The sequence below is a fragment of the Lithobates pipiens genome, unplaced genomic scaffold (assembly GCF_037356315.1).
Source record: "Lithobates pipiens isolate NorthernLeopardFrog02 unplaced genomic scaffold, aLitPip1_a1.2 Scaffold_13, whole genome shotgun sequence".
Lineage (NCBI taxonomy): Eukaryota > Metazoa > Chordata > Amphibia > Anura > Ranidae > Lithobates > Lithobates pipiens.
In genome coordinates, this window is record NW_027507718.1 from 242,170,785 (window position 1) to 242,182,789 (window position 12,005).

Consider the following 12,005-nt stretch of genomic DNA (forward strand, 5'->3'; position numbering starts at 1 on the left):
GGTAAAATCCAAGTACTTGCATTACGCCTTATTTGCACAGGCATCCTTGAGCCACAGCCTGTGTTTTTTGCACAGGTATTTCCTGCAGTCCCATGCATGTCAAATGGGACACAGCGGCTACATGGCCACAGCCCCTGCTCCCAACTTGACGTCTATGTGCGTCCTCAAATGCAAACTGCATTCAGGGACCCTCACCTGCACCCACATAGGTGTCAGAATGGGAGCAGTGGCTGTGTCTGTGTGACCACTGTGTCCCAGTTGACATGAATGGGATATGCACAGGCATATGTTTAAAGTGTGACTTTAGTCAGAAAATTCTTGCTAGACTTCAGGCTGGCCCCGTTTGCAGGTATAGCAAACGTAGAACATTAAAAATAAGTACCTATACTGTTGAAAATCCAGTATTCCCCTGTCTACCCCTGCAATGAACTTGCTCAGTTGCTCTTTATTTCTAGGCACTTCTGAGTTTGTAGAGGCTGATCTGCGGACAGCCTTAAAGCAGAATTAAACCCTCTTATCCTTTACAGCCAAGGAACCTGCTTCTGCTTGATCTGCAATGGCCATGGTGCTGCACATAATGATGGTTTGACAGTTTGGTTGAGGACACAAGCAAATATGACAGTTGGCAATCCCGGCATTCTAGGAATGTGTAACTGTTTTTTGAAACTGTTATATTGTTGGGTTTAGTTCCATTTTTTTTATTTTATTTACTGCTGCTCAGGGGGGCTCTGGGCTTCAGCAAAATGTCAGCCTCCAGCAAGAAGAAACAGGGACAATGCTGGAGGCAATTTGCAGCACCCACTAATTTTGCTAGCATGATTATTTATGTGCAATGTATGTTCCTTGTAAAACAAAAAAATATAGATATAGAGCTATATCTATAATTATTTTTAGCTAGTTATGAGTTCCACTTTAAGTATCCCTGTGTAAACAAGGCTATAGCCAGGAGTTTGGCCTTAAGGTCCCTTTTTGCTCTTGTCCTGCGACTTTGCAGTCCCATGTCATACCTCAGGATTTCCAATAACTACAATTCAAGTCCAAGTACAAGCCCAAGTTTGATGCGACTTGAGGTCCATAGATCCCAAGATAACACAGGCATCGCTTCAAGTCTTGGCAAAAATAGCAGGTGACTTTCAGGTCACAAAAGTTGTCCACCAAGCACTGGATAGTTATCGCCCACAGGTAGAGCTTGGCCTGCACATTGCAACGATTCTACAAACTTGTTTATATCCACTGACCACTGGATAGTAGCAGGTTCTGGAATTCAGTTAGGAACTTACACCAAGTAGTTGTTGGTAGAGATTGTAATATGTATGGCCAGATTGGTTGGTTGTGTTAAGCAGGATTGAACTACTATGGACCGGCCATCAGAGGTCGCTTTAACCTTATCTATATAGAAAAAGAAAAATCTGGTTGTAATGTGGTCTGATTTCATGGTAGATGTGACGGCATAGTGTAAGTTCACATTGAATATGTGGACATATGGGCAGGTTTTCTGTGTATAGCACTGAACTTTGTTGCATGTAGTTAGTGTGTGTGTTTTGTGTAAGTGCGTTGTGTCCACAATCCAGCGATGGGGTGATAGGAAGGCGTTGTGGCTAGAAAAGCGGCTGTGTGTCTTTAAAAAGCTGATGTAGTGTGAGTCACCCCTGTGTGTGTTGGTAGAGGCCTGCACTGAAACTGCAGCTCTGCTCCGGGCCAGAATAGAACCTTCCATTTCCTCTTCCCTCGCTGACAGAGGAGGGTTCCTGCTGGCTCTGATCTAATCATAGTGCAGTAACAGATATGGCTGTGTAAGAAAACATGGTAGACTCGGCAGCCGACATGGAAGCATATGTTTTAGAAGACATCCTAGAGGTACGAGGGTGCCGGGGGTTGTGCGGACCACATCGGGCGGAGAGGGACGGGTGTGGGGAGAATGTGAGCCGACGATTAGCTAGACCTTGTACGTTCCCCCTTGTACGGATTAGGCTCCGTGTTTAGCGGCCGGCTCTGGCCCTGTCCTATAAAGTGTGTGTGCTGACAACGTTGTCACTCGCTGGGTGTCCGCCGTCTTCTAAAATCAGAAAAGGGGGCCTTCCATTACATAAAATGCCTGCGTGCCTGTGACCTTTAGATTAACTCATTAGAAGGTGGGGTCTGCAAAGCAGCTTTCTCCGGGTTTAGTATCATATGTCTTGCACAATTCGTCTACATGCAGCGTCCACACCACACGGCCTTATTTTCTCCTGCAATACAACATGGCCTGCCCTTTACGGATTCTCAGTGTTTGCCCACAAATCCTGCTTAGGCTTTTTTTTTTTTCTTCTAAGCCTGGAAGTATTTTTTAGGAAGCCTAGCTACGTTTTGGCCGTGGTATTGCAGTCATCTACCTGACACCACTCTAGCCATTACTTTTGAAGACTGAAATGCTTCCTGATAACAGTATATTTAGTCCTGTTTTTATGTTTTGTTTTTGTTGTCATGTTTGTGATTTTTTTTAATGTCAATTATTCTATTTTTATTTGTATGTTTAGAGTGCCAAATGTAGATTTTTTTATTTATTTTTTTGATACTGTCAATCTGAGACTGTCTCTCTTTGCCCAACAGTGTATTTGCAGGTAGTGGGGCTTACTGCAGCACTGAAGGGCAATCATGTTTCCTGTCATATGTGTATTTGGGGGGGGGGGGGGGGGGGGGCAGTCAGCGAAAACTGAGCATTGTACCAGGAGATCAACAATACCAATTAATGTTTTCTGAACAAACTTTACTTGGGAATTTCTCTAAAGTGGAGTGTGATATTTATAGGTAATCTGAGTTACTACTTTTTTCAGTTTTGTCCAAATTGGGCCCAACGTGTCAATATTTTATGTGGCCACCATTATTTTCCAGCACTGCCTTTACCCTCCCTGTGGGCATGGAGACACCAAAGCTTCAAGGTTTGCACTGGATTTTCTCTTCCACTCCTCAATGACAACATCACAGAGCTAGTGGATGTTAGAGACCTTGCACTCCTCCACCTTCCGTTTTGAGGATGACCCATAGATGCTCAATAGGGTTTAGGTCTGGAGACATGCTTTGCCAGTCCATCACCTTTACCTTCATCTTCTTTAGCAAGGCCCATCTTGGAGGTGTGTTTGGGGTTATTATGTTGGAATACTGCCCTGTGGCCCAGTCTCCGAAGGGAGGGGATCAGGCTTCAGTATGTCACAGTACATGTTGGCATTCATGGTTCCCTCAGAGGCCATGACACTCCCACCACCATGCTTGAGTGTAAGCAAGACGCACTTGTCTTTGTACTCCTCACCTGGTTGCCGCCACACACACTTCACACCATCTGAACCAAATAAGTTTATATTGGTCTCATCAGACCACAGGACATGGTTCTAGTAATCCATGTCCTTAGTCGGCTTGTCTTCAGCAAACTGTTTGCTGGCTTTCTTGTACATCATCTACTGGGATGACAGCCATGCAAACCAATTTAATGCATATTATCTGAGCACTGACAGGCTGACCCTCACCCCTTCAACCTCTGCAACAATGCTGGCAGCACTCATGTGTCCATTTCCCAACTACAACCTCTGGATATGACACTGAGCACGTGCACTCAACTTCTTTGGTTGACCATGGCAAGGCCTGTTCTGAGTGGAACCTTTTCCGTTAAACAGCTCTGTGGTCTTGGCCACCGTGCTGCAGCTCAGTTTTAGGGTTTTGGCAATCTTCTTGTAGCCTAGGCCATCTTTATGTAGAGCAACAATTCTTTTTTTCCAGATTCTTTGAGAGTTCTTTGCCGCGTGAGAGCGATAACTCCAAATTTAACACGCCTGCTTCCCATTCACACCCGAGACCCTGTAATACTAATGAGTCGCGTGACATCGGGGAAGAAAAATGGCTAATTGGGCCCAATTTGGACATTTTCAGTTAGGGTTGTACTCAGCGGTTTAGACATTAATGGCTGTGTGAGTTATTTTCAGAGGACAGCAAAACTTGCTTCCGGTATGTTGATGGGCATACCTATGGATTTTGTGAGATTAATTGTGAGGTCCAATAGGGTTAAAAATTTGTGTAGCGTTTGCAACAGATTGGCTAGAGAAATGGTAGTGTTTGTGATGAAAGCATATCGCCTGTATACATGTTGATTTAAAGAGGACGTAATGGCTAAAAAGAAATGAAATAAAAAAAAACGCACACCCTACAAGGCAAAGGCATAATGAGCTAGTATGCCTAGCATACTAGCTCATTATGAATAACTTGCCTGAGAACGAAGCCCCCGAAGCGGTCCTCCGTCTTCATGTCCGCCGCTGCCATGGATCCCAGAGTGACTTCTGGGTCTCGCTGCTCCGGCTCTGTGATTCGCCGGAGCAGCGATGATGTCACTCCCACGCATTCGCAGGGGAGCCACTCGCGGCATATGGCTGCGATCTGTGGCCTGCCCAGTGCGCCTGCGCGCCTCTGTCTACGGTGCATGCGCCGCTGACAGCGGGGGCTGTCTTCGGGTAAATATCTCTTAAACCGTATAGGTTTAGGAGATATTTCTTGGACCTACAGGTAAGCCTTAATCTAGGCTTACCTGTAGGTCAAAGTTGGTTGTAAGGGTTTACAACCACTTTAATATTGGGATCCGGCTTTATGATGACCTGTTATATCTGGATGTTGGAGAATAGCCGATGCCAGCGGTTCCATAGTGAGTGCAAATAGGGGGGAAGTGGACACCCCTGTCTAGTACCTTTTTTTTTTTTTTTTTTTTTTTTTTTTTTTTTTTTTGACAGCTCCAATTCCCAGACTTCTTTAACACTGGGGAGACCCACTGACCGCACAGAGCTGAGCCTGAAAGTATCGGGTTTCAGGTATCGGTGCATTTGCACGAGTACCGATACTTGTGCAAATAATCGGTATCGGCACCGATACTAGTATTGGTGCAACCTTTGTCTCGAGTATGATGAGTTTTATATTTTTCTAACTCCTGAGTGAGAGAATGTTCCATCTATTCTTATTGTGATCCAGAGGCCAATTTTATAAGACATCCACGCAGTACAGCTTTATGGGCTGTCCATAATGTTGTCGCTGCAATATCTGGCATGGAGTTGAGTCTAAAATATATATGTATGTATGCTAACAATGTGTTGCGTACTGGGATCTGTAATTTAGGGTCTCATTAAAGTGGTTGTATACTCAATTTTTTAACTTTTACCTACAGGAAAGCCTATAATAAGGCTTACCTGTTATAAAAAAAAAATCTATTCCCCTCGGTATGCGCCGCTGACTGCAGCGGCGCATGCACACAAGGGGATTCTCAGCCTGAAAATCCAGCAGTGGCCAACCGGCCGGAATGAAATGACGATATCGTGGCTCTGGCCACTCACAGCGCCGGAGCCGCGATACCCAGATACCCTGACATGCTCCCTCGGCGTGGATCGGGCCTGATGTCGGGGCCTCGTTCTAAGGTAAGTATTTCTTAATGAGCTAGTATGCGGTGCATACTAGCTCATTATGCCTTTTGCTTTGCAGGTGTTAAAAAAAACAAAAAAAAAACAAGGCCCATCATGGAGTCTGTAAAAGTTGCTATGTGGTAGTTTTACCAGGGATAAACATGAATAGAGGCCTTTGGAGTGTTAGCCAGAATAATGGAGGTGCAATCGGCCCTACTTATCATTTTAAGGGAGATTTCCCCTTGCTAGTCTATGGCACCTGTAGCATTGTTGATCCACTTTATTTTCTCCAGTTCTGAATGCATTCCTCATTAGGAAGTATGCAGCAATATTTACAACTGCTAGTGCGTTGTTGGAGACTACAGCCCAGTTTTAAAAGAAATTTGAGCTCCAAAGCTGTGCTCTGGGTATACAGATATCAAATACCTGAGAAAAAAATCTAAATTTTTCCTCGCATTCAAATTAAAAATGTCCTAGATTTTTACTGTAATTCAGTAGCCATTTTTAATAACTTTTACTAAGAGAATGTCATATTGCTTCCTAAGGCTGCCCATAGATAGAGATTCGAACTGTGTATGGGCAGCCTGAATGCACCAAGTTGATCGCTCAATCAAATTGGAACAACCAGCCTGCCAGATTTTACTTGCGACTTATTGATTGCTAACCATGTCTCAGCAGGAGGGATTCCCCTGACAACACCGTTTGTGTTTATGGGGAAATTGTGCGAATTACTACAGTTACAGGAAAGAAATCTGCACAGTCTATGGCCTGCCTAAGGCAAAATGAACAGATTTACTTCATCCACACGTTCTATGTGGATGGAGGAATCGCTCCTGCTGAGCTATTGTATTCTGCAAGTGGGGGGTCTTTCCTGTTGGCCGAATACAATACTCAGTGTTGCTGTCTTTAGCTGGCGGCACTGATTGCTCAGGAAAAATCCGACAGGCTGGCTGTACACAAGTTGATCGCTATATAAACTTGTATACAATCAGTTAGCCCAGGCCATATGTGTATCGAAATTTGACCAGTCCCCACACAACCAGCTGAGCTCTGATCCATGTATGGCTGGTTTAAAACTAACACTCCTAATTGAGTAGTATATTTTACAGATTTAGATCAAGTGAGAAAAAAAAAGTTGAATCTTAGTTGGTAACATTAGGATGCAGTTTCCATTGTTGGTTTTTCCTGCTTCACTTTCTTGGATACTGAGCTAAATTACAACTATATGAATTTTCTTTAAGCACATTAAAGTTTTTGCACAATTATCCCCCAAAAGACTCAAATCTAACTACTCGTAAAACTGTCCCCTCCACCCTCCTAACACATGTGCTTACTAACCTGTGTAAGAAAGATCTGTGTACTTGCTTATTTTCAGCTGGCTCTGGTCCAATCATGTGATCCAGCTCCACTGTGTCAGCCAGCACGGCTGCAGGGTGGAGGCGGGAACGCTGAAAATCACCGGGCCATTGAAGCCCACTTCAGGCTCCACTGACCACTGTTGAACCACTCTCTCCTCTCCCCTGCAGTGCTGCTGGCAGACACGGGAGATCACGTGACCAAAGCTGGCTGAAAATAGGATACGATAAGTAATATGTATACAGATATTCATTTCACAGGTTAGTAGGCATAGGTGTTAGGAGGTATTAGGGGACAATTTTAAAGGCTAAGTAAACCCTGATGGGGTTTACTTTCTCTTTGTCTCCCTGCAAAGGTAAAGCATAATGGGCTACTATGCATCGCATAGTAGTCCATTGTGTGTCACTTGCCTGACAGGAGCCAGCGATGTCACAGCTGTAGCACGAAGTGTCCATCTTCTTCCGGGGTGTCGCTGCTCTGGCCACTCACAGCACCGGAGCAGCGTTGACATCACTCCTGTGCATGCGCGCGGGAACCGCCACTAATGGCAAATCGCCGTTAGCGTCATGCTCAGTGCGCCTGCACGCCACTGTCTACGCCGCATGCGCCGTAGACAGTGGTGCCTGTCTTTTTGTAAGTATCTCCTAAACCGTGTAGGTTTAAAAGATATTTCATGGACCTACAGGTAAGCCTTAATCTAGGCTTACCTGTAGGTCAAAGTGGTTGGTTTGTAAGGGTTTACAACCAATTCAAGAGTAGTAAGAGTTAAAATTACTGTAACCTTTACATGTTTTTGCTACATAACAGACATGTTATACTTGCCTGCTCTGTGCAATGGTTTTGCACAGAGCAGCCCCGATCCTCTGCTTCTTGGGTCAACTGCCGTGTGCCCACTATAGTAACCAGCTTTACAAAAATAGAATTGTGAAAAATAACAATAGCTGACTTCCCGATTGATGCCATCCACTGCCTGATTTACATTTTTACAGTGAGATTTGTCATGCGTTTGTCTTTTCTTTTTTTTGGTTTCGTTTTCCTACAATTTAGTTGGCCCTTGCTAGTTAATTTTATATAAAGCAAAAGGTGCCTAACCCTGGTGATTGCCTTTGCCTGACCTAGGCGTCCCAAACCGTTTCCCTGTGAAGCTGCAAGGAGTCACAGCTGACTTCCCACAGCAAAATGCTGGTGCTGGGGACCCAAAGAACTGGCTTGACCGTGGACAGAACTGGATCCCGGTAATTGCAGCTGCTGACTTTTTTTCTTCTATTTAGGGTGAAGACCCTCTTGGCAAGAAAGCATATATATATTATATTACATTTTTGTTTTTAGGTTTAATACCGCTTTAACCACTTCAGCCCAAGAAGTTTTGTCCCGGTAATGACCAGGCCATTTTTTTGAGAATTCAGAACTGCATAGTTTTAACTGACAATTGTGCAGGCCTTCGACTTTGTACAAAAACAAAATTGATGTCGTCCCCCCCCCCCCCCACACACACACACAGAGCTTTCTTTTTGTGCTAATCACATCTGCGTTTATTTTTTGCGCTATAAACAAAGAGCGTCAATTTTGAAAAAAAATACTAACTTTGTTATAAAATCCCCCAAAAATTTCTTCCTCAGCTTAGACCAAAATGTATACTTCTGCATATTTTTGGTAAAAATCATAATAAGGGTATATTGATTGTAATGTGCAAAAGTTATAGCGCCTACAAAATAGGGGCTATATTTGTGGCATTTTTATTATACATTTTTTATTTATTTTTTTGTTAGTAATGGCAGTGAACTGTGAATTTTGTAAAACTTTTTTTTTTGGCACTGCGACATTGTGGGGGACAGATCGGACACTTGACACATTTTTGGGATCATTGACATTTATACAGCGATCAGAGCTATAAAAATGTACCGATTACTGCGTAAATGACACTGCCTGGATGAGGAGACTGATTAGTCTCCTCTCCCCTGACAGCACGGAGATCTACATTGACAGATCTCTGTTCTGTTTGTGTGGAGAGATCGCGGGTGTCCGTCAGTCGCAGCACATGACCCCTAGTGGTCTGAAAGTGAACCGACATATAGCTACAACGGTTCTCCTAGGGGAGCCAACCTGCCGCAGTGTAACTGTGGCGGCTGGTTGTGAAGTGGTTAAAGATCCTACAAGCATAATCCAAAGCCATTGCTAAATTGTTTCATAGTTAGCAAGGTTGAATAAAGACACCAGTCCATCCAGTTCAACCTAAGTGAGTGTCTACAATTGTCCCTATCCCTGTACATTGCACACTCACATCGCTCCCTACCCTCAAGAAGCCCACAATCCAAGGTCCCCATTCATATACTAGGGCCAATTTTGGACAGAAGCTAATTAACCTACCTGCATGTCTTTGGAGTGTGGGAGGAAACCAGAGTACCCGGAGGAAACCCACGCAGGCACAGGGAGAACATGCAAACTCCAGGCAGGTAGTGTCGTGGTTGGGATTTGAACCAGTGACCCTTCTTACTGCTAGGTGAGAATGCTAACCACTAGACCACTGTGCTGCAATGTGTGTACATTGTCACTGAATCCTTACTTCATGTTTTAACCCCAACAGAGTGCAAAATTCTTACATAAGGGTCTAATGGAGGAACAAGTTTCACATGTTTTATTTGGTTTTTAGCAGACCTGGCGGTACCAGGGCTTGAAGTATTAGGCACCTCTGGACTTAAAGACGAAAGTACTCCGTCAGCTTCTGGCTGTGGTCATCCAACATCTAAACAGGCTCTTATGTACGGTGTAGAAAACAAATCCCAGTATAGAGCACCAGGAAAAAAGGGTTACCATTAGGGGTGCAATGGATCAAAAAAAACTCACGGATCGGATTGTTCCTTGGATCAGAGTCATGGATCGGATCATTTTTTGGATCAGCAAAAACCTGTGAAAATCCCACCACCATATAGTCCCCACTGTAATATTCACAACCCCCCCCCACTGTAATATACATCTCCCTCACTGTAATATCCACGTCATCTCCCCCAATGTAATATTGGCTCGGTATCGCCGGGTATTGACAGAATATGTAAGGATGGCTGTGACTGCAATTGTCACAGAGCAGCACTGTGGGCACTACAGATGCAGCCCACAGCGCTGCTGCCATCAGATTTCTCCCCTCCACTGTACAGATCTGTCATCATGACGCCCGTTTGTTTAACAGTGATCGCATTGTAAACGCAGACGGGTGAACCAAGATGACGACGCTCCAGAACTAGGCCGAAGCCGCAGCCTTTCCTAAAGCCGAGACCGTGGAGCACTCCGCGGATCGTGCCGATCCGAGCGGGGTGACCCATTCGGATCGGTGACGATCCGTTGCACCCCTAGTTAGCATAGTAACAATTGGATCATACTAGAGCAGTGATGGCAAACCTTGGCACCCCAGATGTTTTGGAACTACATTTCCCATGATCCTCTTACACTCTGCGGTGTAGTTGAGCATCATGGGAAATGTAGTTCCAAAACATCTGGGGTGCCAAGGTTTGCCATCACTGTACTAGAGTGTATCTTTAAAAAAAAAAAAAAAAAAGAAATCTAATTTATTAATGGACAAGATATGGCACAATGTAAAATATAAGCCAAAAAGATGACAACACAGCTTCACAACACCACAGGTTTCCACAGCTATACTGCAATGAGTACATGGGGCGTGGGCATCTAAACACAAAACAAGATAACATTGACACACAATTGGGATATACCATGTAGCAACACACAGGCAGGCAATCTGGAAAAATAATTGCCTAGATATAGCAATATAAGAATATAAGTGAGAAATCCCTGTGAAAAAAATATGTCCGACTGTGGCCCCAGAAAAGGGAAAACTAGCTAGTAGATGCTAAATGGCAAAGATTGGCTAAAATTGGAACAGTGATGTAAGGGAGGTGAAATTCAAAATGGAATGTATGGCGGGGAACCAACGTGTTCTTCAGTGCTGGAAGGCAGTTAAGTCCATATGGTGTGGCAGCCCCACATACTCATTGCAGTATAGATGTGGAAACCTGTGGTGGCGTTTTGGTTATGGTAACAATGCCTTAAAGTGGTTGTAAACCCTTACAACCAACTTTGACCTATAGGTAAGCCTAGATTAAGGCTTACCTGTAGGTCCAAGAAATATCTCCTAAACCTATACGGTTTAGGAGATATTTGCCGAAAGACACAGGCGCACTGAGCGCGGCACCCGGCAACGGAGTGACATCGCGGCTTCGCCGAATGACGGCAGCGGAGCAGCGAGACCCACCAAGAAGATGGATGCGGCGGACTACAGGGGACAGCGGTGACTTCGCTGGCTCCTGTCAGGTAAGTGACACATAATGGACTACTATGTGATGCATAGTAGTCCATTATGCTTTACCTTTGCAGGGAATGAAAGAGGAAATAAACTCATCAGGGTTTACTTCCTCTTTAATGTGGGGAGTGACTACTATACTATAGTGGATCAATTTTCTGACATGCCCATTCCTTCAGTTTATATCTTATGTACAGTGCCTTGAAAAAGTATTCATACCCCCTTGACATTTTCCACATTTTGTCATGATATACCAAAAACTTAAATGTATTTTATGTGATAGACCAACAGAAAGTGGCACATAATTGTGAAGTGGAAGGAAAATGATAAATGGTAAAATGTTTTACAAATATCTGAAAAGTATGGCGTGCATTTGTATTCAGCCGACCTTTCCCTGCAGTTACAGCTGCAAGTCTTTTTGGTTATGTCTCTACCATATTTGCACATCTACGGTGCCAGTTTTTGCCATTCTTTGCAAAATAGGTCAAGCTCTGTCAGATTGGATGGAGAGAGTCTCTGAACAGCAATTTTCAAGTCTTGCCACAGATTTTCAATTAGAATGGCCCGCTCAAAGTGCAGACCTAAATCCAACACATGGATATCCTTTGATCTAAACTGTTCCATTGTAGCTCTTGGCTGTGTGTGGTTGTTCTGCTGGAAGGTGCAAAATTTCTGCCCCAGTCTCAAGTCTTTTGCAGACTAACAGGTTTTCTTGTAAGATTGCCCTGTATTTGGCTCCATCCAACTTCCCATCACCTCTGACCAGCTTCCCTTGTCTCCGCGGAAGAAAAGTATCCCTACAACATGCTGCCACCAGCATATTTCATGGTCGGGATGGTGTGTTCAGGGTGATGTGTAGCGTTTTCCATCACACATAACGTTTTGCTTTTAGGCCGAAAAGATACATTTTGGCCTCATGTTAAAATACAGTT

The 12,005-nt window shown here is 44.1% G+C and overlaps 1 protein-coding gene across 8 annotated transcripts in view; it reads left to right on the forward strand.

Annotated features, from left to right (window-relative positions):
* Window positions 1-12,005, forward strand: part of ANKRD17 (ankyrin repeat domain 17) — a 217,824-nt gene that overhangs the window by 30,694 nt on the left and 175,125 nt on the right. The window contains exon 1 of one of the 8 annotated variants that reach the window (XM_077476433.1): window positions 1,699-1,857. The exons of the other annotated variants lie outside the window; for them this stretch is intronic. Coding sequence (XP_077332559.1) covers window positions 1,804-1,857 — 54 coding nt within the window. The 5' untranslated portion in view covers window positions 1,699-1,803. Of the gene's footprint in view, window positions 1-1,698; window positions 1,858-12,005 lie in introns of those variants that run through there. 8 annotated transcript variants of the gene reach the window in all.